This window comes from Rhodamnia argentea, chromosome 11 (assembly GCF_020921035.1).
Source record: "Rhodamnia argentea isolate NSW1041297 chromosome 11, ASM2092103v1, whole genome shotgun sequence".
In the NCBI taxonomy this organism is placed as follows: Eukaryota; Viridiplantae; Streptophyta; class Magnoliopsida; order Myrtales; family Myrtaceae; genus Rhodamnia; species Rhodamnia argentea.
The window spans coordinates 2,129,680-2,157,510 of NC_063160.1; the positions used below are offsets into that span (position 1 = coordinate 2,129,680).

Genomic DNA, 27,831 nt, shown 5'->3' on the forward strand with positions numbered 1-27,831 from the left:
AGAAAGTGCGTGGATCCCGTTTCACGTTGAGCGAGCAGGGGTCTAGGGGCGCCACCCCAACTCGAGTCTCAAGGGGGCAATGCCCCCTAAACACCAAAAGACTTTTACGATTAAAGCCCATAATTTTTTGTTAGTGATTAAATGATGTAACGAGAGATGCGATGTGCTAATTAAAATGAAATTTTCTACTGAACATAGCCCTAGTTTAAGTAAAATTTCGTATCTCGATTTCTCTTTTTCGCCTTATATTTTACTTCGATTTGATTATACATCGAATCCTAACACTAATGACAAGCACGATTCCACCGGCAGAAAGTATCCAAGTACAAAATGACAATGAATGCAGCACATTTTAAAACACCATGGCCACCTACTTCTTCTCCCATTAAACTCTGGACCTTCTCGCCAAGACCTTCAACTTCGACTTGCTTCCCACAATACAAAACGAAAAAAAGAAAAAAAGAAATGACTCGCATTCTTCTTTCAATCTCTCTGTTCTTAGACCTCGTCCACTGCATTGCCTCTTGGGAACCCGTCGATCCGACGAAAGGGTTCGTGTCTCTTCCCTTGAATCGATCCAACTTCGTCGTTCAACGACCCTACGACGTGCCTGAAGCTGAGCGGTATTCCTTCGAACATGGCGTTCACAAGCTCTGGGTGTTTTCCAGCGACAAGCCTCACACGCCGACAAGCCGAACCAACCCTCGCACGGAGATCCGCATCACCGTAAGCTCTCACTGCTCCCGAACTCGCAATGTTACCGAAATCAGCAGAAACCACCGAGATAGATCGAGAACTATGAACCCGCGTTAGGATGGTGGCTCTTGATGTTTCGATGTGATTTAACAGTTAGTGATTTCGCATATAAGTTCACGTCCTAGTCCGAGCCCCGGTTTCGAAAAGCATGACAAAAGCACAGACTCACAAGGTTATTATTCGTGTGTTACTATAGTAGAGTAGCGTTTCCTTTCAGTGGTCCATTGCATCACAAGCTGCATGGTGACATAGGGATCAGACAATTTGCAACGACATTTCAAGGCAGACAAAGTACGATGTTGTTTAGTCGTGGTCGAATCACTATCCTATCGTATCAAAAACTCTTAATCTATCCAAATAATATGGTCGCACTCACATCAAGAAAACATTGTTTATAACATATGCTTTTCACCAAGTAATAATGCTTGATTAAACTGAATTATAGGGATATGATTATTCCTCCGGAGTGTGGCAATTCGAAGGACACGGGTACGTGCCGTGCGGAACATCGGGCGTGTGCATCATGCAAGTCTTCGGGGCGAGCCCTCACGCCACAACCCTAATGCTCCGAGTCTATAACAGCTCGCTGTACTATTACAGGAACCCGGTCTTGGTCGAGAACATACACAACAGGTGGTTCAAGCTAAACGTGATACACGACGTGAATGCCTCCACCGTGAAGATCTACATAGACGGACAGCTGAAGATGGTGGCTCCCGGTCGCGGCGGGGCTTCACATTACTTCAAGTGCGGGGTGTATGCACAAGATGATGCTTCCTACTATATGGAGTCGCGTTGGAAGGGAGTCAAGGTTCTCAAGATATGTGATTGACGAACCCTTTTGTTTCCATTAGTCACATCGACTTTGTCGTCGCTACTTTTGTAATAATAACTGAGTCGATTACGTAAAATTTGATGCGCTACGCAGCACGTTTTTATATATGGTAACATGTGCCTTGACCCCTGTACTTTAGGTACATAGGAAAGTAAAATGGAAAGATTATGGGAAATGTGCAAACCTTGTAAATCGTTAGGTGCCTCGATAAAGGGTTGCTCCCCAATTGTTCATCAATTTTAGGAGACCTTCGCTGACGGGTAACCTCCATAAACATCTTATAAAGATGCAATCTTGAAAGTTCTAAAGTTTTCGCGTATAATGCGATCAAGTCCGAAATCCTTTGATCCATATAATCAAATCCTAAGTTTCTATTCAAAGCTGGCATTGAGCACTGAACATTTCAATCGGTGCAATCAAATGGAAAGTGCAGACAAGTCCTACGCTTATCTTGGAACATACATGTCCAGGCTACCACATATTCAAACTTCAAGTCTCACTTAGGCAACTTTCGGTACAACGTATCGGAAAGACTCGAAAGATATTTTCGGAAAGGTATAGAAATCGGATGTACCAATTCAAAGATTTAGCACTCGATTTCATTCTTTACGTAAAGTTATAGCTACTTTTAATTGTGAAGACATACGAGAATGGAGTCGATATCGATAGTGTGACGACCCGGACAATCGGCGGCGGGCGCAAGAGGGGATGGTAGGGGAGGCTGCGCCTCCAGACTGGAAGTGTGTGGGGCGAGGCTAAGTGCATGTCTCTTGTCCCACATCACTGAAGGGAGTCCTGAGCTAGTTGATAAAGCCTTGGAGTTCTCTATTCTGTATAACGAGTTTTAATGCCGTGAGAGTTCTGGCCCAAAGCGGACAATATTACCCTGGTAGCTCCCCTAGGTCCTTTCTAACGAAGCAAAACTTGTCTAGACTCGCATCATAAACCAAGTCAATCAGAGCCGTTAATCATGTGGGGTTATAATGTAGGTCGTCGTGTGTATGTGTCACAGCCAACGTGAACGCGGAAGTGCAAATAAACCAAATGATTCGACCAAGTTTAAAATGGCAGAAATTAAACTTTAAAAATGGACGTTTTGCATGGTTCCATGATGTGCCTACTCCACGGTAGAGATCGACGAGATAATCTAAACGAAGTTCGATAGCTACCTTCTTGTACTTTTCTTTATTCGGCATTTAGCTGCCGATCATTCATGATTCGCGATTAACCAACAACCTCTCTAGAAAAAGAAGAAATTTACGAGCTCCAGTTGAAAATCTTTATGCCCTAAAGTCGATTCCATGAAACAAGATGACGAGTAAATAAGACAGAGAGAAAACCTAATAAGATAATTAGTGAAAAAAAAATAATTATTATTCGTAAATATTGAACTCAAGCTGACCGTCACGGGTACATAACTTCCATCGCCGGCTTGTCTACATTATTACTTAATTGTTTTTTCTGGGTCCATGTATATATCATAAATTAATTTTGCCTCAACACTTTTTGCCATCGTTAACGGACAAATTATGGGGGTGTTCCATAAGCATGGCAAGTCTCCTTATTTTCTATTGAAAAGATAACATAAGATAATATGGCAATTGATTTGTGTGAGGATGAAGATTGTCAAGATACACATGTAAGTTGTATTAGAAAGTCCCACATTGAAGGATTGATGCGGTGTTGAGCAGTTAATATATTAGAGTTGATCCATAATTCATTAGCTTAAGCTTTTAAATGAAAGTGGGTCCAATTGGATATATTAACGAACTCGGACTTGGGCTCCCTCTTGGCAATCTACCTGGGTTGCGGTATGTATCGTTGATTGTTATGATGCACGCTCCTAACGGTTTGGATAGACAAGATTAAAGTCTCGAGCTCGTCTTATATTTATTCATTTTCCTTAGGGTTAGTTTTTCAGAGTGTGTTAATTATGACCATCTTTTTGCAGCTTTGCATCCTCTGGCATCGGGAGAACATTTTGTATTTATGCTAATTTAGTCTTAAATATTTTAATTATGTCAATTTAGTCATAAACCTTTTGCATTTGTGCCGATTGAGTCCATCCATCTAATTTTGGCCAAAAATCATTGATGTGGACGCCAATCGTTCTACGTGGCACAGTCAATATTGACGTGGACATGTTTTAATATTATTTAATTTTTTAATAGCTTTTTTGGTTTTTTTTTTTTACTTTTGTTTGTTTTGGACAGCAAGGGCCACAATCCCCTCGCCCAGTGCCAACAAGGGTCACTAGCCCTCATTCCAAAAACAAACAAAAGTAAAGAAAAAACTGAAATAATTATTAAAAAATTTAAAAAATATATTAAAAAATATCCACGTTAGCGCCGGCCATGCCACATAAGATGATCAACGTTCATGTTAGTAGTTTGCAGCCAAAATTGACCGGATGAACTCGATTAGCACAAATACGAAAGGTTTAGGACTAAAAAATTGGCACAATTGAAATGTTTATGACTGAATTGATATCAATGCAAGACAATTTTCCCCTTTGGTTTCCTGGGTCAAATTTTGCCAAAGCGGCCATCCAAATTGAACCCTACAAGGTAAAATTTCCCGAATCTTTTAGGGATATTTCAAGATGCTTTATTGAATAGGATGAGCACCAGAACCGCCTAGGTTGTTACCACAATGCATAAACTAAGGAAGATTCCACTCGAATATATGAAGCATATACTCATATATTAAGGATTTATTCCTCAAATAAATCAATTGATATTGCATTTTAACTTGCTCGCTTCATCCCAATCAACATCGTTTCCGGTATTTTTTTTTTTTTTTAATCTCCTGGCACCAATGTTGGAAACCTAAATTAAATCTCTCTATATATTTTTTTGCATGGTACATGATTGGCAACATTTTCAGATCAGTCTAGGCACTGCTGCTTTAGTTGGGAAGTCTCTAATGGATGCTGGTGATGGCTCTCTTCACCGCCAATTTCTCCCAAACACCATCTCAAAACTCACCCTCTTCCTTCTTCTTCCATTGATCTTGACTTCGACTCCCTCGTCGTCAAGCTTGTGGCCATCGGACCCAACTTTCGGCTTTGAAGAGCTGCCGCTGAACCAGTCCAACTTGCACATACAGAAGCCATACGACCTGCCGGTGAGCGACCGGTACAGCTTCATCGATGGAGTCCACAAGCTCTGGGTTTACTCCACCGACCACCCTCTCTCCAAGGGCAGCCCCACCCGGCCACGCTCCGAGATCATGCTCAATGTTTGCTCCGTCCTCCTCAAATCTTGATTCTGTTCCATGTTGATGTGTGAATTGCTTATCATCTCTCTGAAAATGGATCGTTTCCGGCTAAACCGCAGCAATACATTTACTACTCCGGAGTGTGGCAGTTCGAGGCGTATGGATACGTGCCATGTGGCACCTCCGGTGTGTGCATCACGCAAGTCTTCGGGGCGCAGTTCCCTCGGAACACGACCCTGATGCTCAGAGTCTACAACGGTTCCTTGTACTACTACCACGGCACGGTCTTGGTTCCAAACATCTACGACCGGTGGTTCAGGGTCAACATCATCCACGACGTGACCGCGTCGAACCTGAAGGTCTACATCGACGGCGAGTACAAGTTCGAGACGATCGGTTATGGGGGGACCTTCCATTACTTCAAATGCGGAGTCTATGCACAGGACAACGCTTCCTACTACATGGAGTCATGTTGGAAGGGAATTAGGGTTTTGAAGAAGGGTGACTGATGATGATTTTGCATTTGTGCTAATTTAGTCTTAAATCTTTTCTCGTAATTCCATTTAATATGTGGATATATCGTAAAAGGGGTCTCACAAAAAATCACTAGTGCAAGTCCACAAAGTCTTGAAGGCAAAGCATCCACTTTTTTTTTCCCGTGAAAAAGGAATTACTTGAAAAGCGTCTTCTTAGAAATAATTACTTGTATCACTTAAAATAAATAATTAATGAATAATATTTTCGTTGGAGAAAACAATTTATGTCTAAACATTTATGTTGACGATGAAATATTTTTCAGTCATTTCTCTTTATAAGCAATACAAGCAATCGTTTTTTAGGAAAATGTGTTTCAAATCATTGATTTTTTGCAAAAAAAAAAAAAGTCTTATAATTTCCACACTTCATCCTTAGGACGAGTCCCTCTGTCAATTGTTGAAAAGTTTCGAGAAATGCTCTCAAGTCTTAAACACGAACAACCGATTTAAGCTTAGACAACTTGGCACTGGTAAATCACGGAAATTGCCCCAGTGACCACTCTTCTCACTTGGGAAGGGAAAGGTGGGAAGTTCGATTAGCCACCTTCTCAAAGGTGGTTGAGAGAAGGAACGCGTGAGTGAGGAAGCGGGATTTCGCAATTTTCACACAGTACATAACGCACATAATGTGACTTGTAAAATAAAATATGATGGAACTTGACAAAAAAAAAATTTGGCACGAGTAGACCTAAACTGTTTCTTTAATAGAGTGCGCTCCTGAATTTTAGAAATCATGTTATCGTAGTGTTGTTGCATTGAAAACCGCGGACATTATCGGCTATAATAGAACTCAGGAGACGATTCATCTCAACGGGAGCCTTAAACTTTCGTCTTCAAAAGGCAGGGCCAGACTGCAAAAATTGATTTGGTTCAATCAGATTTCGCCGATTCGGAACGTTTTAGCTCACCCATAAGCTTGTACATCAGACCCGCAAGCAAAAGAACAGTAAGATGGTAGATGAACGAACCGACTGCACGAGTATCACGCCGGAAGAGCAGAGAACACAAAATTTGAAGACAACATCCAATTCTGAACTACAACAGTACTTCACATGATGTCCCCAACAATCAATGTTTTGCCGCGATACACAAGTCATATCTCCATCAATGACTACCACCAATGATTGAAGAAATAGGAAAAACTACCCGGATACAAGATAAAGCCAGCAAGACAATGCTGCATCGCCAAAATATGACAATCTGTGTGATTGCATTCCCCTTTACAGGAGCCAAGATGGAAACAGCTTCAGGCTTTATCTCCAAGTACACAAGAATTAACTCCGAGTGTTCAGCTTTGTTAGACCTATGAATGAAATAATCAAGATGCGCCATCCGCTGCACAGAAATCGGCAATATTTGCTCATTGTCTGCCCTGTACATAAAACTTCTGAATAAGAACATTAGCATGACCATTGGAGTTCACTTTTTGAAGGCAATTACTTCCAGAATGCCATCTTGACGGAAATTGGCAAGAGTAAAACGGGTATCTACACGTCCAGGCAGGTTAAAATAAACAGAGAACGGCCCCGTGGGAGTCAGTTGCTGGGTTATCATCCGGTACACATCTGACGAGCTGCTCAAAACGCCTCTATCCGTGATCTCGCCCTGTACTTCAACCCTCCCATCGGCTCCAACAGAACATTTCAGCTTACCTTCTCAATAAAAACAGCAATCCTTTAAATAACAAGGTAGACGAAAATCACAGCTTGAAGCTGAACAAAATTAAGTTAAGCATGCTTTAATGATGTCACCATAGCAACATCATGCAGGCTCTGCTGCATGGGTGGAAGAGATCTCACATGCAACAAAATGTTATAACTTAACAAGCAACCCTCATGCACCATCATGTCACTCTTTTCCACTCACCTAAAACACAATAGGGGCAACCTCAAGCTTATTCAGTTACCTAAAACACAATAGGGGCAACCTCAAGCTTATTCAGTTAAGTTGATAAAGCTAGATGCTTGGACTTAACTAACTCAGAAGGTCTTCATTCAAGAAACTCAACTAAATTTTTTTTCACTTCCTTGCTAAAATAATCAACGAACTCAAGATCAACCTGACCTCATTTGCTTCTCGCAAAAAACAGAGCTGAGCTCCTCACTGAAAACAGTGCATAGCATAATCTAATATAGTGAATTTGATGTGGATAAATCAACGGATATAAGGAAAACATCACAAAAATCTTGTGAAATCACTTGAAAATAATCATGCTCTCCGCCTCACAGTAGTGACCAATCGTGCATTCTTTCCCAAGGAGCATTATACTATATTCTCCTAATGAGCATACACAAAGAACAGAGTCAAAAAGAAAAAAAAATGGCGAATACCTGGTTCCTTGTCAACACCAGGCACAGCAACCCGAAATAGATAGGCTTTCTCAGCCACCCCGATATCAACAACACCAACGGGTGGTCCAGGTTTCCCATCTTTGGCAGTCCCTCTAAGAACAATAGCTGATTTCATTTGTGGATTGTCTGAACATGCTTGTGCATCCATATTTTCTACTTAACTGTCAATTGACATTAAATAAGCAGAATGAGGAAAAAACTTTCTATGAGTTCTAACGCAGGTAATTTTTCCTTCATTTGTCACTTCTCAAAGTTAAATTTTCCAGAAGCGCAATTGTTCTCGCTGCAAAGAATAAGAACTACCAAGGAACAATAGGACATATAAATGAACAAGGAAAGCAACATCAATCTTCAGTGTTGCTTAGCAGTTTCTGAGGGAAATTATGACAAAATCGTTAACTACTCACACTATATACATATATTTGACATGGAGGTGAGTGCTAGTCTTCTTCTGATATTTAGATATGCATAATTGATGGAAAAGCATTATGAAATACATCAATCTTAGAAGTTTAAATACAGGGCTATAACTTTGAAGATGAGGAGCTAGTGTGATCACTCTTATCAGTGATCTAGTCGCACCAGTTAGACCAACCATCTAGTGAATAAAGTCACAATTCTCCCGTTGATTTTAAGTAACAGCCATGAGTTGCTTCATTGTAGGGCGGGTTCGGCAATGGCAGAAGCAAGAATCAATTTCCAAATGGAAACGCAGAGAACTCAAAACGCCAAAATTACATGCAAAAATCATCAAATACCGAGCCATTTTTTATAACTCTTAGAAATCCTCCTTAGTGTATCACAAACTTCACTTTTCTCCCTTATTACATCAACCTCAAATGGTAGCGCTTGATCTACCTCATCTTCTAACGTTTCAATAGAAAAACGGGACATACCGCCAGAGGCAATTGAGACATGAGCACATGACAACTGAGCCAAAACATGCGGAGAACCTTCAACATGGGGCAATAGCATCACAAAAGGAATCTCATAACAGCCCAGAACAAACCCAAGAAACTCCACCAAACCCACAAGAACGGCACCATTTCCAAGTACATGGGCTGCCAATTCATGTCATGTGTTGTATCCATGCCAGCTATTCATGTCATTTCGTGACATTACCAAAACAGTGATGACCCGAACTGCTTTGCTCGCAAATGGGTCAGAACGCTTCAGTGTGGCAGTTTCAACTTTAGTTGTTTCCCACATTGGCGTGTTCTCGCATGGCATCAAGAATCGACACCCCTAGCAAAACACATCTATCCGCTAAAGAACTGTGAAAGGGCCGAGGAAACAGAGAGACCTGGCAAAATACTGACAAGTTCGCTCAGCACCGTGCAAAGGCTAGAAAAACAAGATCATTGGCAAAGTCCCGCAATTAAAAGAGATCCACGAACCCACGAATCGAGCAAGAACAGTAACAAGAAGGCCTAGGAAAGTTCGACACATCAGTTACGGAAACCGAGAGGAAGTTCGAGAAAACACAAACCTACACCCACTTGGCCTCGGACGACAGCCGATCTCGGCAACGAGAGAGATGCAACAGCCGTGGCCTTCAGGCAGTCCGGTGACCTTGTCGACGGCGGCGCGAGTGGCCGTGAGGAGTGAAAAGAGAGAAATGGAGGGAGCGGAAGGAGTCGAGGGACGACTAACGAGCTACAGAGAGAGAGAAAAAAAAAATAGTTGTCTGGCGAAATTACAAGAGAAGTCCCCCAACTCTCGTCCCTCTTCGATTTTGGCCCAATGCCTTAAGAAAAACCACAACTTTCGTCACTATGACGAATTAGTGCGACCTTTTAGAAGTTTCAAAAGACAATTTTTTACCATTATGATAAATTTAACATGATCATTCAAATGTACCAAAAAAATTTCAAACAACCAATTACCATAGTGAAAAAGAAATTGCATTGTCTAAGGCTGTGTTTGTTTCATAAAAAATAAACAACAAAAATGATTATTCGCATCCCTTACAAAAATGAATAAACGAGAAATATTTTTAATCGCCAACGAATATATTTAAACATATATTGTGGTTGATGGTGAAAATATTCTTATTGACTAATTATTTCAAGCAATATAAACTATCATATTTTGAAAAATATCTTCCAAGTCATTCATATTCTGCGAAATAAACGGAACTTAATATTTTGTTTATTTGTACTATTGTATTATATATGTTTCAGCCCACCTGGCTCTCGCTACTTTGATAGCTAGTAACGATCAATGTCACATTCCTACTACTCAATCCTCAATTACAGCCCACCTTCATCTATATTGATTTCATGGTGTCTTCTAAATACTAAGATCAAATCATTTTTCATTAAACAAGCATCAACAATTTCTCTCTCCCTTAGACAAGTACCTGAAGATGTTTTTCCTGAGGAAGGTCGTGCATGTTGCCATATGCTATTTTTGACTCACAACAACAAAAAGTTGAACATTTTCAAAATAAGTTTGAGGCCTAAAAAGCCCCACAACTTTAACTTCAGTCTCGATTATATCCTAAACTTTTTTTCCGTCTCATAAAAGACCCTCAACACTTGGTTTAGTCCCAATTCTACCACAAATTTTTTTTACTATCCTATAAAAAATCATCAACTTTAGGTTGACTCCTACTTTTATCCTTTTTTTTTTTTTTTTGTCTAATAAAAAATCATCAACTTTTTACTTGAGCCTTATATCTATCCTCATTAACTCTCCATCCAAAACTGTCCTCGGTGATATGTCATTTCCACGGCCTTGCTCTAGTTTTTTCCCGGATTTCATATCCAAATAGACCTCTTTTGGAAATGAATTTTCATATGACTTACTGGATTTGAAATTTTGGTAAAAATTGGAGCAACTAAGGTTGGTTTTCTTTGATTGCTCTTTTCCATTTTGCTCGAGAATCTTCGATTTTGTGCTCGGTCTTCAATCTCCGGTGCTCGGGGGTTTTCCATCTCTTGCGATCGGAGAGCTTACACTCAAGACACTTGGCTCAAGATGCTTGAACAACTTACGCTCGGGAGTTTTCTATTTCTCGATTGTCAATAGAAATTATTGACGGAGGGTTGACGAGTGTAGAGTTAAGACTCAAGTAAAAGTTAGTAGTTTTTATGAGACCAAAAATAATGTTGATGGTAGAATTAAGAGTAAACTTAAAGTTGAAGAATTTTTATGAGACAAAAAAAAGTGTAATGAAGGCTGGCAAATTTCTTTTGGTCTATGTAGTAACGTAGAAATTCAGGATTTCAGAATACAAAACATCGACTGAGAATTAAAGATTGATATGTGATACCAACGCGGGATATACGGGTAAGAAAATCGAGAGGAAATTATGTGGGGTCTCCATATTATTCTTCCTATTCAATTTGGGTCACATTGTTTATTTTCGTGAGAGATTCGATCCTCAAATTAATGGTAAATGTGCAATGTCGTCAATGATCTTTTAATTTGTTCCATCTCTATACTATTGGTAAATATTCAATGTCGTCTTCAAGTTTTTAATTTGTTCAACATGGTGCCTAAAATATTGATAAATGTTGAATGTAGTACTTCCATTTGTTCAGCCGATATATCATACGATTATTTGATGGCACGGATTATTATATGTTAAATTCAATTTTGAAAGATGATGAACCAACGTAGCCGTCTTTTTATCCATCCCCTTATGAAAGGGAAATAAATTAATTATGGACTTGAAATATTTCACATGGAAATTTTTTATATTGATTTGAGATGAATATCTTACATGGACAATTCATATGTAACACTTTTTATTTTTTTGTCCACCATCCAAACTTTTCGAATTAGAAGTAACATCAGCAGATTCGATTAACATAAATTGACGGGAGGAGTCATTAAACATTTCCACATAGCTTAAAAACCATATCGAACATATTAAAAATCCATGGACTATATTGTATATTTATCAATAATTTATAAATCACATTGCATATCGAACCAAAATTTATAAAATATTTGTGTCATTTTTCCAAGTTCTTAGACTTTGCATTGTTCTGCAAGCTTCAAACAATCTCCAAGTGACCGTGATTAAGATCCATTCGACGACTTCACTCGCGCGCAAATTGGTAAAATATTTAAAATGGTTAGTCAAATCAATGACTTGCTAATCTTGCAACTAAGACCGATTTTAGATGGGCTTTTTGCCTAATCAGAAAAAATCTAACTAATTTCGAGAAATCAAATGAAATATTTGCAGCCTTGATAAAGACGTGGAAAAAAAAAAAAACAAACCAACCAAAATCGGTTATTATTTTATGTGCTAGGTGTTAGTCTGTCAAAATTGTAATTGGTAATTTTGTATTCTCACTGTGTTTTTCCCTAATTGACATATTTGAATTGGGTTTACATTATAGCTTGTCATTATATTTACCGCTCATTCCAATGGTGTCCAAAATATTTATCAAAACTCAAGATGAAAGGGACGACATTTCTCGATGTTATTTCTACCGATTGCTAAAATCTTATGATTTTACGATATGATTAGCGATTTTACCTAAAATCCCGATTTCAGCAACCTTGTTTCCAATATTTCCGGTACATCCATAAACCCAATTTCTCGGAAGGTCTCGAAATATAACATAGAAAACATGACCAATTTCAATATGCACAAATGATATTTTCCTTTAGACCAAAAAAAAATGATATTTTCCTCTTAAGTAAACCAATTATGATTATTTTCGGTTGATGATCAACACCTTAAAGAAAATATGAACTCAGCTATCACATTTAATAATAACATCATATAAGCACACATGCTCATTTGGAACCTAGATTTACTTTTTAGGGTCCGTTTGTTTTTAAAAAACAAATTTGATTGATTGTATCTCTCGAAAGAATCGGCCCATAAAAATTGATTTTGTTGTCGACAATAATTTATGCCTAAATAGTTTCATAAATGATAACAATAATTCTCTTTCATTTTTGGAACAATATTTTTAAAAACATGAGTTTTTTTTTGGAGAAACAAACACACCATTAACAATTAACATGATAAAATGATCTACATACAAAAAATGGGGGGAAATTTGGAAGAGAGAGTATTTAAGAAATGGGCTAGGGCTTAACACCCGTTGAGCCCCATGTTCTTTGCTGAGATTCATGGGCCAATACGAGAATCACCCACCGCTCCACAGGACCTGTCTTCGTTGCCTAGTTTTTGAAACAGGTTACGCCTTGGGATAAATACATTTTGTGACCGTCCACCGAAGCCCTTTAAAAAAAAAAAAAAAACCTTTTCGATTTGTGAAAATTGAGTTCTAAAACTTGTGAAATCGATGCGGCAAGAAGGGTATTCGTTAAGTTTCTTAACTTTGCTTGGTGAGAAATATGACGTACCGCTCGACTGATTTGGTGATTGGTCGTTTTTTGTTCATTTGTGCGTTATAATTCATTTTGGTCTAATAATTTTAAATAAAGTTCTGCCGCTACCGTCCTGTCGATTCCTTGCCTCAAGCCATTGTTGTCGTTGTTACCGATGATCCTCCGCATTTGGCCACCACCATTGACGACTCTATCTTTCTCTTTCTCTCTCACACACGCACAAATACGAGTTCCTTCTTTTCTTCCTCCTTCTTCTTTTTGTTTGAGTCGATCCCATTAAAGATCCCAAATTAGTATACATAACGCATTTACCCTAAATTAGTTTTTATCTCACAAAAATCTTAAACTAGTACCCCATTCCAAATTCATCCAAACTAATTTTTCTTATAAAAAACACTAAACCGGTACTCTCGACCAATATATATCCCATGTTACAATGGATATGTGTCGACGCATGTGAACTTTCCATGTCTAATTTGTCATTCTTCACATTGAATTAGTAGTGTAGCTACCCACCATGTGTGTACACATGTTTGCATTCTAATGGGATATTGAGCATGATGCTAAAAGTATGGTAGATTTGGATTACGAGTATCAGTTTGGATTTTTGTAAGACAAACATGAATTTTGAGCAAATGTGTCACGGGATACCATTAGTGTAATCTTAAACAATATAGTAAATTTAAATAAAAAAAAGATGTTTCGCGTGACAATTTGTATGTCTAATACTATATACGTGGTATTAAATTCATGAGTAATCACAATTGACTACTAAATTGATCATTATTATATCAATAATAATACTAGGGTATTTGAGAATGTCGATGTTTTTACAACTTGTTGCATATGTTATTCACACAACAATAATGTAACAGGTATTATGTTACTTAAGCCAAACAACAATGATAATTATCACAGCTACGTGACATTACATAAGTTATTAAACTACAGTCTTATTTAGTGTTAAAATCGAACATACTGCAAACTACCTCCGAGAACAAAAGAAAATTTGATAGGAGCTACTCTTCTACTTAGAATTAGGTTTAAACTTCAAACGAAAAATAACATTTTCCTTCTCGACAAATTTAAACTATGATCCAAATTTATAAAAAAAGAAAAAAGGTCGCAAAGAAAATATAAGAGTATTTAAGTATCAATATCGGTATACCGTGAACTTTTCAAATATCTAATATCAAACATAATCAAGACGAGCGCGTCACGGGATTTAAATTTAGCAAACTGTAAAAAACGTTAAAATCTATTCAGACGGGGACGCTCATCTCTATATCCATGTGTGTTTTTTCAAATTCGCTCTCATTTTTTTATTTATTACTGGCAATTTCGGTTCTAACACTCGAATATTGGATTCTACTTATCGCTAATTAACACGAGGAATCCTATAAATAAATAAATAAAACCTCATAGATCGTCAAGATTTAGGGAGTTCCGTTGACTTTGTCAAGCCCGAAAGTCAAACACGTTCTGTCGTGGTCTTACGCTTGTACGAGTGTACAGTACAGTGCGCAACAGACTGAATATATTTTTAGAGTTTTATTTGATTTAATTAGGCAAAATATAAATCGCGGTACTGAGGAAAATAAAGAGCTGGCGCTGAGCTGTCCACCTGCCCGAGCGTCCCCACCCATCGTGTCGAAAGAGGGGAACGGGCAGGTCTACGCTCTGCCCGCCAGACTGCCCCCGGACAATGATATATTCTGGGGATTTTTCCTTTTTTTGAATTTTCTGTCGTGCGTGGTTCCCAGTTCACTTTCCATCCAAGTAAAACCCCGTGCCAGCTGTACCCGCGACAAGGTCCCCAGTCTTCAACTCCATCAATCGCCATCAATTCCCTCCCGCCGGCGGGGCCCCCCCCCCCCCCCATATGTGAACCTGGTCTTACCCGTACCGGATCACTGCCCCACAGTCACATGGCTCCCCACGTGGCGCGTCCCAATTCGAGGGACCGCAGGGGAGGATGGGGCGGGTCCTCGTAATGATGCCCACCCCCGGGGTTTCGAGTTAGCCATGATTTAATTTAATGATGGAGATAAGAGGGGGGATGGTGCCACGTGTCACGATGTTACTGGACTGTGAGGGAGAATAGGGACAAGGTACGATGATTAGTGTGGGTTTTTGGTGAGCTTCGGGGTTCACGTTGTCGACGGTGTTGCTGGTGTGTTTTTTTTTTTTTTTTTAAGCTGTGGAGAGCATTGGACGCGAAGCTTCTTTCTTACAAGGAAAGAAGGAATCATGGCTCGGAAAAGCCTACCTCTTGCGTGCACGTGTTTCGGAGGCCCTCATGATTTCTCTTCTCGGTGGCTGCTTTTTCGTGACTCCTTTTTGTTTTGTTTTTTTTTTTGTAATAATTTTTTTTTTGGTTTATAAGGTGTCGATGAAAACAACGGGCGAGTGAATTTATTGGATTGGGTGTGTTAAAATCGACGGTCCATGATGATTTTATGATGATGTCGGCATTTTTATATCATCCGAGGAAAGAGCAGATACTTTTCGAGCACGTTTTTGCCAAATGGGGAAGACAAAAGTGGGACGACGACTGAGCCGGTACCTCTGTGCTTAATGCCGATTCAGACGATCCCGACAATCCAATCTCTTTTCATCGACGTGGCATTGTTTGAAATGATCATGCAAATGCCGACATGGGCAGTAAAAGTCTAACATTAATTTGACATTTTCGCTTGCGATTCCAAATGGGAGGTCTCGTATTGGCCCCGCATACAAAATGTTGGGGCACTCGGTCGGAGAGAATGAATCCGATGCTCGATTGTGAGATGGGCGGAAATTCGAGTGCTCACATTGTCATTATACTCGAGGAATGACTAAGGGCTTTGCTTCCTCTCGCCAAGCGCATCGGGGGAGGACTGGATTATGTTAAGCAATTTTTGTTAGGGCTAGGGCTGAAAGAAGACTAGCCAAAATTGGGATACAAGCTTGATTACCCTTTTTCGCACCTGTCGAGATTAAAGAGCTTAATTAATTACATAGGCAATTGTTTACATCTCTTTCTTAAAGTTGTAGAGAAAGGAGGAGTTGTTACGTCGCAATCATCCCAAGAATTATTTTACCAAGGAGACAAAATTAAATTTAAAAAGGGAAATCATCGTGAAAAGTAATCGCAAAGCCTTGGGTCAAATTAATAATTGCATGTGAGTGGGTGGGGCCGTGGGCCCCACGTGCTTTTCGACGTTTTACTAATAATAATAATAAAAAAAACATAGGGGCGGGTGTTTTGAGCACTCGTTTGACGCACCGACAGTTTCTGACCACGTGGATTGACGAAATTGCCCTTCCCCGGGGTGCGGGGTCGGACCGGGGGGCATATCTGTCCACTCGAGATCGCAATTAAATGCGACATATGGTTTTGGCTACGAAGCCTAAGACCGTGGCACGCCTGATTAATTGCCAAAAATATGAAAATTAGTGTCTAAATAAGTCAATTTAAGTCCATCATGCCCACGAGAAAAATTGACTCAATGCCTATGATGGGTTGTCCATGGTCTCGATGGTAGATACGTGACCGCATTCTTTGATGGGCGTATCTTCCCCCGATGGGGAATCGAGATCGCGCTAGGATTGTGAAATCGGAATCTGGAGCGCCTTAAACACACGGTATCATTCGCATTCATGGCCGAAGAAGGCATTGCTTGATAATTGCAAAATGATATTGAAACCTTCCCACGTCGAGTCGGTTGATACGTCGGCAACGGGCATCGAACAATGTTGTGAACATGGATGATCGTTATCGGAACGCGCCGTCGGCCCAAACGATTGCTCTCGGGCTCGTGGTTCGATGGACTCGTGCTCGTTCGGAGTCGGGTTTCACAATCGAATCCCTTCGTGCGCCGTCCGTCTCGACGGCGAGCATGCTGGTCATTCCTCACGCGAACACCAAATCTAGAGAAAGTTCAAAAAATAGGAATCTCAATGTTGGTGAAGCGCAAGAGCGCCATCATCGTCATTTTTTCATTGGGTTTCAGCAAAAACAATTAAAGAAGAAAAATAACTTTAAATTAGTAAACTTGTAATAAATTTATCATTCATTAATTTCTAATAAATTGATTTTATACCACGAAAAATCCGAAAATTGGTACACGTGTGACAAACAAAGGGGTAAAATCTAAACCAGTACACTCGTCAACTGTCACATGCTATCTAACTCAGCAATTTTACGATAAAATTTTATAAGTGTATCAGTTTGAGATTTTTAGTGATAATAAAATTGGTTTGAGATAAAATTTGTCACATATGTATCGGTTTGAAACTTTTCATATGAATCCAATAACAAATCGAGTTTTATATGTGCGATGTGGACATGTAGTGGAGAAAATTAATCGGCGAAGCGTCAGGAATCTCTAAATTCCTGAAATGAAAAATAATGCCTCCCAGTGAAATTACGAAAATGAAACACGAACCACCCAAAATAAAATAAGTAACAACAATTACTGTCCAGATAACTTTAGACAATAATAATAATAATTTATGGATGGTCCGGTTCATTGACACGAACACCGACCGACAGACCGCTCGGGGATCTCGAAACCGAAAACCCGGGTAACGAAACGGCGGGGATGGGTGTCGGCGTTGTCACTGTTGTGTCGCGCCGGCGGCGCTCGCGCTGTGCTTTCAGTCAACGGCCAAGTTAACAGTCAAAACCCCGGCCCGGCCGCGCAAACGAAACGAGACGGTCCGGGCTCGAACATATCGTATCGCGAGAAAATCACACGCCGAAAAGAAAACACATACGTTGTTGTTCAGTGTACAGATCCTACTTCCCGGGTCTTTTATTCTCTCTCTCTCTCTCTCTCTCTACAAAAAAAAAAAAAAGTAAAAAACGAGGAAAAGAGAGAGTTGTCGAGGACGCGTTTTCTCGCTCCTAACTTCTGCTGCAGCTGTCCTGCTCTGTCGAGACGATGGATGGGATTAGATCCCCAACTGGCACTTGCGCTTCGGGACTCCCCTTTTCCACTAAAATCTAAGTGGGAAAAAAAATTCGAAAAAAAAAGGGGAAAAGGAGGGGGAGGAGGGAGGAAGGAAGGAAAGAAAGCGGGCAAAATCCGAGCTCAGAATCGCCATTAAAGCAGGCCCCTTTAATTAAAATCCCATTTCAGCAAAAACTGAAGCAGCTCCCCTCTCTCTCTCTATCTCTAGAACACAGTCTCTCTCTCTCTCTCTTCTTTCTCTGTGGGTAAAAGGAGAGAGAAGGGAAGAGAAGCAGCGTTGATCACCCCCACGTCCTCCCTCCTCCGCCTTTTCTCTCTCTTTTTCTGCCGGTAAGGGGGAACAGCCCCAGCGCCACCACCACATTGTGGTCCCCACTCCTTCTCTTTCTCTCTCTATCACTGACTTTCTCGTTCTCTCTCTCTCTCTCTCAGGACGAGACTCGATTAGATTGGGTTCACTCGTGTACACAAACGCATCTGCATCTGGCTCCCTTCTCACTCCCACTTCCCTTCTCTGTCACGCCTCCACATCTCTATCTCTCTCTAAAAGCGCTCACATACACAGGCACGACCCATTCTCTCTCTCTGTCTCTCTGTGAATCTATCTGTCTGAAAGGCTGTTCGTCGCGCGCTGATCGAGATCGAGAGACCCTCGCCCTGAGCAGAGGATACCTCGCGCGACAAGCATTCTCTCCAGATCGGTCGCTTCACTTGTCGTGGGGAAGGGGGGGTTTAGCAGGGACCGTGGACTGAGTCGAGGCTTCGAGGGGCCTGTAGAAACCTCTTCTTCTTCTTCTCGGAGCAGCAATGCAGAGATCCGGGTCGATTCTCAAGAGCTGAGACTGCTTGACTCTTCTTTTTTGGACCTCCATTTTTGTCGGTGGTGGGTGAGTTGGGTTTTGTTCTTAAAGTCCCACCATGAACACTGGAGGGAGACTCATTGCTGGGTCTCACAACCGGAACGAGTTCGTGCTCATCAATGCCGATGAGGCTTCGCGGGTACTGTCCTCCTCTTCTTTTCTTTCTCGTGTCTGTATCAGATCGATTTATCGTTTTTTTTTTCTCTTTTCTTTTTTTTTTTTGGTGGACTGTTGGACTTGCCAAACTGTGATTCAGAGGACTGTCTGATACGTTAGGAGATTCGTCTTGCATGGAAATCTGGTGCTAATATTTGCTAACAGGGTTTTTCTTAAAGATTTCATGGTCCCAGTTGCAAATCTGTCGATTCTTATTGCATTGTTTGGGGTTTCTCTCTTTCTAAGGAGTTCTGGTATCGTAATGTGCTCTGTTGCGAGAGTTAGTTTCGTTTTAGGGAGGTAAATTACTGGCGACGAAGTTGGTTTCTTCTGATGCTGACTTTCCGGCTTTGTGGACGAGAGAGGAGGACTCCCTCTCAGTTCAGATGGTTTTGATTCGGTTACTTTCGTGTTTTGGCCAATAAATTATGTGCATTGTGCCGTTCTTGTTTTCAGTTGACCAATTTCCTCGCCGGGGTATGCAGATTTTCATGTGCAGTTGAAAGTTCGGATTGCTTTTGTTGGTCAGCGGTTGTGTGTTGAAGATGTTTTAGTAAAAGATCAGTTGGCCTGGAACTTTGGAATAAATAGCTAATATTGCTTTATTCGTGGGCATGACGATTCCGCTCTCTCATCTTTTTATTTTGTGAAGGTGTGCAATGTGGAGCTGACTGAAACCAAGGATGTCAGTTGTTCTATGTTCCTGCTAGTTCTCTCATCTTAACTGATTCTTTTGAGTTAATGTGTTGTCTGTGTGCATGATGTTCATGCGTTTTAGTCTTGCATGATCGACTTGATGAGATAGGAGGATCAGGTTCTGGATGTGGTTGTCTTTGAAAACCAGGCACTAATGCGATGTTTATGTTTTTCCAGATCAAATCTGTGAAAGAACTGAGCGGGCAAATATGTCAGATATGTGGGGATGAAGTGGAGATAGCAGACGGCGAGCTCTTCGTTGCCTGTAATGAATGTGCTTTTCCAGTGTGTCGGCCTTGCTATGAGTATGAGAGAAGAGAAGGAAATCAGGCCTGCCCGCAATGTAAAACTAGATATAAGCGCATCAAAGGTGAGATATTCTTCCTCATTCCTCAATAAACAACTCCCCTGAAGTATGGTTGGTTTGATTGACGAAGTGATCTTGATATTGTAATTTGATTTTCAGGCAGTCCGAGGGTCGAAGGCGATGAAGAAGAAGATGACACTGATGATTTGGACAATGAGTTTGATTATGAACCTTCGGAATCCCAGCATTTCACGGAGAAAATGTTCTCCTCGCGGCTTAATTATGGCCGTGGTTCCCATCCAAATGCATCTGGAGTGCCCACTGAAGTTGAATCCTCTCCACTCACTTCACAAATTCCTCTCTTGACATATGGCCAAGAGGTCTCTCTCTCTCTCTCTCTCTCTCTCTCACACACACACACACACACACAGAAGAAAAGGGATCTGCTGTCTTGCATAATATTAGTTCTGTTATAAATAATTCATGGTGATGATCTCATTTACTTGTAGGATGCTGAGATTTCTCCTGATCAACATGCTCTTATTGTTCCCCCTGCAACGGTTCATGCGTATAGAGTTCATCCGATGCCATATTCAGATTCTTCTAATCCTCGTGAGTTATTTTCCGACGACTTTTCTTGTGGATGGTTCTAATTAACATGAAACTGAATTGAGTGCTTCTCTGTTTATAGTTCAACCCAGACCAATGGCCCCTGAGAAAGACATCACCCACTATGGGTATGGAAGTGTGGCATGGAAGGATAAAATGGAGAAGTGGAGGAAAAAGCAAAACGAGAAACTTCAGGTTGTTAAACATCAAGGAGCAAGTGATGGTGGAGACTTTGGCGGTGACGAATTGGATGATACCGACTTGCCCATGTACTCTTCTCTTTTCAGTATCTTTGGAACTTGATTTTCTGTTTTGAATAGTTTCATTTGGTTTATCTGTTGTGTTGTTTTGTTTGGTGTGTTGACGTTCTTTGTAACCCAAAGTTTGGGTTACAATAGAGATGAACTGTGCACCCCTTATTTATTCTATTGTGCGACTTACAGGAGACAGAATATGAGACCTGCCAGGGTGCAATACACATACTATGCCACCGAAAAAAAAAATATGTTTATATACAAAATTAGTCATTGGCATTTGTAATTGGTAATTGTAAGATTGCTGTATCACCTGATTTTCTTGTAATGAATTGTTATACAATCTTGTAAGTATTCCTTCGGGTTGCGTAGAATTTGTCTTCTTGAAGGAAGACATAATTGGTAAATACGGTATGATGCTGTAGTTTTGGGACATGAGCGTCAATTATCATTTATTTTTTGTTTGTTTAATACGACTTTATCGTTGTAATAACTCTTTATTTCGTAATAGTTTACAAGCTTTTCCCTTTTGCACATTATCAGGATGGATGAAGGGAGGCAGCCTCTTTCAAGGAAGTTACCCATTCCTTCAAGCAGGATAAACCCGTACAGATTAATAATTGTCCTCCGTCTTGTGATTCTCGGACTATTTTTCCATTATAGAATTCTCCATCCAGTTAATGATGCATATGGATTGTGGTTGACATCGGTTATATGTGAAATATGGTTTGCTGTGTCCTGGATATTGGATCAGTTTCCTAAATGGCACCCTATACTGAGAGAAACGTATCTCGATCGTCTATCTCTAAGGTATGAGTAGACAAATTCAAATTATATTGCACATTTAGTTGAACTTGTTGTCTCATGCATGGTAGTGCATTTTAAATTGCAGGTATGAAAGAGAAGGTAAGCCATCGGAATTGGCTCCTATCGACGTTTTTGTGAGTACAGTTGATCCAATGAAGGAACCTCCACTAATCACTGCCAACACTGTTCTTTCGATCCTTGCGGTGGATTATCCAGTTGATAAAGTTGCATGCTATGTCTCAGACGATGGTGCTGCAATGCTTACTTTTGAAGCACTGTCTGAGACATCTGAGTTTGCGAAGAAATGGGTCCCTTTCTGTAAGAGATTTAATATCGAGCCCCGAGCACCAGAATGGTACTTCTCTCAGAAGATTGACTATTTGAAGAACAAAGTTCACCCAGATTTTGTGAGGGAGAGGCGTGCAATGAAGGTTTGTGGTTTCTGATATGCAATTCCCTAACATATTATGTTTATGACTTCCCGAGCAAGTTCTTTCAACCAGTATGAAAAATCAGATCTCTTAGGACATTTGACTGATATCTGTGTGGGTTTGATTGAGCAGAGAGAATATGAAGAATTCAAAGTCAGGATAAACGCATTAGTTGCGATGGCACAAAAGGTTCCGGAAGAAGGTTGGACGATGCAGGATGGAACCCCATGGCCCGGAAACAATGTCCGCGATCATCCTGGCATGATTCAGGTCAGTCAACGTTCCTCAGATTTTACGTCTTCTTACATTGCTGATTGGAGTCATATACTTGGTAGGTGCTTGACAGAAACATAGTATGCCCAATTCAAATTGAAAGTAAAAGGAAAAAGTCTAAATGCACGGTTGTGCCCTTCTGTTTACCTTTTATTTTACACCTGCTTCATGTCAAACTCAGCTGAGCGTCCTTAAGATTTGACACAAGAAACCGAGGTGTAACCGTTTCAAGCGTGTACCGATGCAATAGTGAGGCGCTTGTATTGCATATTCCATTGCCGTGAGGAGCAATGTTCTATCACTTAATTCAAACCTGTCCAGCGACGTCATGATTGAGCCCCTGAAATAAACTATGACTATATTGATTAGTCCAATGCAGTTCAGCTGGCGAATGACTTGCATTCTCATCACTGCAAGTTTCTATTTCCATTTACATATGAAGATCCTGGGCATTCTTTTTGCAGGTCTTTCTTGGTCATAGTGGTGTCTGCGACGATGATGGAAATGAGCTGCCTCGATTGGTTTATGTTTCTCGTGAGAAAAGACCAGGTTTTGAGCACCACAAGAAGGCTGGTGCCATGAATGCCTTGGTAAGTCATTCTGTTTTGTTTCCTTTGCATATGGCTGGGTGTCACGTGTGCTATTGACGCAGAGTCTTGTTTAATTTGATTCTTGTGACGAATGATCCTGTTTTGAACACCATAAGAAGAGTGATGCTGTGAGCGATCGTTTTTCTCTCTTGGTGCTGATGTGCAAATGATACAGATTCGGGTCTCTGCCGTCATCTCAAATGCCCCTTACCTTTTGAATGTTGACTGCGATCACTACATCAACAACAGCAAGGCACTCAGAGAGGCTATGTGTTTCATGATGGATCCGACATCGGGGAAGAAAGTTTGCTACGTGCAGTTTCCTCAAAGATTTGATGGGATTGATCGTCACGATAGATACTCTAACAGAAACGTCGTATTCTTTGATGTACGTATATTTCTCCTTTTTTATTGGCATTTTGTTGTATTATGCTCTTCGAGCTTGAGGAATCTTATTCCTGATTTTTTCCTTGTGTAGATCAACATGAAAGGGCTTGACGGTCTCCAAGGACCAATTTATGTTGGTACTGGGTGCGTCTTCAGAAGGCAGGCCCTTTATGGACGTGATGCTCCTGCCAAGAAGAAACCTCCTAGCAAGACATGCAACTGTTGGCCAAAATGGTGCTGCCTCTGCTGTGGAGGTAGAAAGAACAAGAAAGCGAAGACAAAGAAGGAGAAGAGCAAGAAAACTAAAAACAGGGAAACGTCCAAGCAGATACATGCGCTTGAAAATATTGAAGAGGGAGTGTCAGGTACATCTTACTTTATTTCTGATAATTGCTTGACTATATAGTCGCTCATTAATTCAAGTTTAAAGTAGATAAAAATGGGATTTTCCATCGCAGAAGTGAGCAACGAGAAGTCATCTGAGATAACTCAGATAAAATTGGAGAAGAAATTTGGTCAATCCCCTGTTTTTGTTGCTTCCACGATTTTGGAAGACGGTGGTGTTCCGCCAGATGCTAGTCCTGCATCGCTACTAAAAGAAGCCATCCAAGTAATCAGTTGTGGATACGAGGACAAGACAGAATGGGGAAAAGAAGTATGTGCAATTAATCTGACAAATGGTCAAGATAGGCTTTGAAATTGGTATTGCAGCAAGTTTTGTTTTTACAAACTTAATTTACCTGAAATTTTCAATCTGCTCCAGGTTGGCTGGATATACGGTTCGGTGACTGAGGATATATTGACTGGGTTCAAAATGCACTGCCACGGCTGGAGGTCAGTGTACTGCATACCGAAGAGGCCTGCATTCAAGGGTTCGGCACCAATCAACCTTTCGGATCGTCTACACCAGGTTCTTCGGTGGGCTCTTGGTTCGGTCGAGATTTTCTTGAGCAGGCATTGTCCGATCTGGTATGGCTATGGGGGAGGTTTGAAGTGGTTGGAACGATTTTCTTACATCAATTCGGTTGTTTACCCTTGGACCTCCATCCCCTTGATTGTTTACTGCACACTCCCGGCTATCTGCCTTCTCACGGGGAAATTCATTGTGCCTGAGGTAAGGACTTCTATGTTGTTCTTTTCGAATGTGCAAATGGTCCTGCCGAATGATTTTTTTTCCTTTTTTGGTTGGATCTGCCGAATGATGATGTGAAACCCTTTTTTCAGTTTTATCTTCTTCGCAGCCTCTGGAGTCGTTGGATATTGCTTGATTACCTACTTGATGCTGTAGCGTTACTTGTGCACTTACACACATGCTAACCTTATGAGTCAAAATGGCTTATTACAAACATCATCAGTATGTATGTGAATAAGCAGTATTTACCTTTTTGGAGTGGCCAATTAGATGGTTCGATTGAAGGAGAATACTATTGAGATTCGGGCCTTACTGTTGTGATTCATGCACAGATTACTAGCCTTCATGAAGAGAATGAAAGATCTGCACCAAGTAACTGACAGCACCCACTGGTCTCATGACTAATTTCTGATGGAGTGCTTTTCAAATATGAGATATTCTTGCTGTTTCTGATACTTTTGTGCGTCAACTTCGAGCAGTGATTATCCTAATAATTTGATTTTTCTCTGCAGATTAGCAACTATGCAAGTCTTGTCTTTATTGCACTTTTCATCTCGATTGCTGCAACTGGTATTCTTGAGATGCAATGGGGCGGCGTTGGAATCGATGACTGGTGGAGAAATGAGCAGTTTTGGGTGATTGGAGGCGCTTCGTCGCATCTTTTTGCACTCGTCCAGGGTTTACTCAAGGTTTTAGGTGGAGTCAACACAAACTTCACCGTCACCTCAAAAGCAGCGGACGATGGAGCATTTTCGGAACTCTATCTCTTTAAATGGACATCGCTATTGATACCCCCCATGACTCTCCTGATCATGAACATCGTCGGGGTTATAGTCGGGATCTCTGATGCCATCAATAACGGGTACGATTCGTGGGGTCCGCTCTTCGGTAGGCTATTTTTCGCCTTCTGGGTCATCGTCCATCTCTACCCATTCCTAAAGGGATTGCTCGGGAAGCAAGACCGGATGCCTACGATCATAGTGGTCTGGTCGATATTGCTCGCCTCCATCTTGACCCTCATGTGGGTCAGGATCAACCCATTCGTGTCGAGGGACGGCCCCGTGCTGGAAGTCTGTGGATTGAACTGTGATTGAAGGGTGCAATAAAAAGGTTTTTTAAGATAGTCGTTAGGTCACGATATTGAGGAGGGAGATGGTCATGGAGTTGTGGGAGAAACCTTGAATGCTTCCTGGAATATCTTATCTGCACAATGAAATAAAAAACAATTTGATAATGGGCAAGGCCCAAAAAGAAGAAAAGAAGGGAATTCTTGAAGGAAGCTGTATCTGTAATTTGGGTTGATGCTGTAGATACAAGAGGCCGGGGCTGACACATTGTCATTTGTTCTTACAGGGTTTCATCAAATTCTTTTATTAAATTTAGGGTTTGTAATGTCTTCTTTTGGGGGGGGGTTCCTATGTACTTTTAAAAAGTGGTGGGGGATTGAACTATAAGGCACACTCCCCCCTCTGTGAAACATGGGTTTTTCTGTACGTTTGTCTGGGTGAAGTAGTAGTATTCGTTTCATGTTGCATTGGTTTTTTAACTCGTTCAATGTGGACATGGCATGTAATCTGTACTTTGGAAGACGAGAGAACGTCAGGATTCTTAATTGCTGTCTTCATGAGCAATTTCTAGGTCTTTTATAGTTGATGCTAATGCTTGGTTGGTGAACATTTGCGTCGCTAATATCTCAACTTTGATGAACGTGACTACCATGTAGCAAATGTTACTAGCATTTGGGACACCTTGGGGTTAAATATGATACGGGACGCTTCAACCGATCGCGCTAATCCAATGTGGGTTCTTCAGTCTTTTGCTTCTCGCGTCTAACGTCCTATTGGCGACATTTCGGCTCACGAGATGTTGGACTGTTCAAATTCTAGGTTCGCTCATCGAAAAAAATATTTGACTTTGGTCGACAGATCGTTTGCCCGATGGGACAAACTCAAATTGAGGGAGGAAATTTGTTAGGTGCACTGAGCGAGGTGTAAATGCAAAAGACAAATCATATATACTCGGATATTTGGAATTGAAACGAGCGAGCACCCTAATAGCCGAAAGGATTGAATTCGAACTTGAGCAATGTCACCTTGTCAAGGCATTCGATATCGTTACACCCAATTTAACTCTCTATCGAACCAAGCCTCTCGCGTCAAGACGTACTCCATTGTCTTTGGAACTCAATTTGTCAAGCCGATCGATGTGATAGATCTGTCCTCAATGTAAAAGCTGAGGGAGACGAAGACAACAGCAGACACCGTTGGAGTGCTTCCTACGCGGGTCAACGTTCGTCTTGGTTGACCGGTCCTTGCTCTTTCTCTGCTCCTTAGTCACGTCGAATGGAGAAATTCCTATTTTAATTCGCTAAGGAAAGCCCTAGGCAGTTTTAAACAAACCAAGACGAAGATGTTCCAAGAAATTGACCACTTTATTAGGTCTCTCTCTGTCTCTCTCTCCTGGACTTGATCAATTCTAAGTAAGGGGTCAAAATCTATGGTAATAGTACATGTACAGATATTGATTTATGAATTTGGTTATATAAGTGAACATTGAAATAAGCGAACAATACCCACGAACTCAATAAAATCCTAGAACAACATATCGGCTTTCGAACCGAGATTGTTAATCTGTTCGTGCATCTCCAGCATCAATTCAAACAAATAGCCTACACAAGAACATAAAAACTCATTTGGTGGAGCGTCTCGATCGTTGAATGGAATCATGAAAGTGTTATTGAATGATTTGAGCATTGTCTTCTATCTATTTCGAAGTATAGTCCTCGAATCGAACTTAAATTTCGCTTGCAAATTTACAAGCAAATGAATTAACCAAATTAGAGAGAGGCTAATTACTTGCTTTGGTTGGTTAGGTTTAGTTTTATTTTTGGCATTAAGGACCTAAAGTCAAAAGCGTTTTGGAGGTCTAACTAAAATGGTGCTTACATTAAGCAAAGAAAAAGACATGCTTAGTTGTAAAATGACATTTTAGCCCCAAAATATGTGATGTCATGAATGGATCTGCATATTTTGTAGGTTTAGAAATTATGTAGATAAATCAGGCTCAAAATGATTTCCACCGTACGATCTTGTGGGGGTAAATTACCATAAAAGTCCTAAACTTATTGCGTTTATATCAATTCGGTCTTAAATCTTTCAATTTGACCAATTTAGTCCTAATCCTTTCGACAATTTGCTAATTTATTCCTAAACATTCAATTGTACTGATTTAGTGCTAAAACTTTGTTAGTCTTTCTGATCAAATTTTGACTTAAAATCGCCGACATAGTGGTCTAGTCAACGTCTATCATCTTACGTGGCACGACCAATCATGTGGACAATTTCTTGAT

At 40.6% G+C, this 27,831-nt stretch overlaps 4 protein-coding genes across 6 annotated transcripts; 3 read left to right on the top strand and 1 right to left on the bottom strand.

Annotated features, from left to right (window-relative positions):
- The first annotated feature begins 378 nt into the window (after window positions 1–378).
- On the top strand, window positions 379–1,646 carry LOC115744119 (citrate-binding protein-like). The gene is made up of 2 exons (XM_030679219.1): window positions 379–726; window positions 1,202–1,646. Exons 1-2 carry the CDS (start codon window positions 466–468, stop codon window positions 1,586–1,588), a joined length of 648 nt encoding a protein of 215 aa, XP_030535079.1. The 5' UTR covers window positions 379–465; the 3' UTR covers window positions 1,589–1,646.
- Window positions 1,647–4,403: 2,757 nt separating this feature from the next.
- LOC115744117 (citrate-binding protein-like) lies at window positions 4,404–5,324 on the top strand. The gene is made up of 2 exons (XM_030679216.2): window positions 4,404–4,831; window positions 4,930–5,324. Exons 1-2 carry the CDS (start codon window positions 4,451–4,453, stop codon window positions 5,317–5,319), a joined length of 771 nt encoding a protein of 256 aa, XP_030535076.1. The 5' UTR covers window positions 4,404–4,450; the 3' UTR covers window positions 5,320–5,324.
- A 1,120-nt stretch (window positions 5,325–6,444) lies between these two features.
- LOC115744052 (alpha-crystallin domain-containing protein 22.3) lies at window positions 6,445–9,392 on the bottom strand. Of its 2 annotated transcripts, none has more exons than XM_030679140.2 (3): window positions 9,187–9,392; window positions 7,677–7,858; window positions 6,445–6,998 (listed from the first exon to the last, which is right to left on the bottom strand). In XM_030679140.2, the coding sequence occupies exons 2-3, from the start codon at window positions 7,843–7,845 to the stop codon at window positions 6,766–6,768; spliced, it is 402 nt and encodes a 133-aa protein (XP_030535000.1). In that variant the 5' UTR covers window positions 7,846–7,858; window positions 9,187–9,392; the 3' UTR covers window positions 6,445–6,765. The 2 variants fall into 2 exon arrangements, with proteins under 2 accessions (XP_030535000.1, XP_030535001.1); XM_030679141.2 differs by having other exon boundaries at window positions 7,677–7,869.
- An 8,801-nt stretch (window positions 9,393–18,193) lies between these two features.
- LOC115744048 (cellulose synthase A catalytic subunit 2 [UDP-forming]) lies at window positions 18,194–26,094 on the top strand. Of its 2 annotated transcripts, none has more exons than XM_030679135.2 (14): window positions 18,194–18,979; window positions 19,870–20,062; window positions 20,159–20,379; window positions 20,509–20,611; window positions 20,691–20,877; window positions 21,406–21,672; window positions 21,755–22,100; window positions 22,233–22,370; window positions 22,838–22,963; window positions 23,139–23,351; window positions 23,442–23,715; window positions 23,809–24,005; window positions 24,114–24,489; window positions 24,634–24,677. In XM_030679135.2, exons 1-14 carry the CDS (start codon window positions 18,899–18,901, stop codon window positions 24,636–24,638), a joined length of 2,727 nt encoding a protein of 908 aa, XP_030534995.1. In that variant the 5' UTR covers window positions 18,194–18,898; the 3' UTR covers window positions 24,639–24,677. The 2 variants fall into 2 exon arrangements, with proteins under 2 accessions (XP_030534995.1, XP_030534994.1); XM_030679134.2 differs by lacking the exon at window positions 24,634–24,677 and adding an exon at window positions 24,995–26,094 and having other exon boundaries at window positions 18,195–18,979; window positions 24,114–24,464.
- Window positions 26,095–27,831: the final 1,737 nt, after the last annotated feature.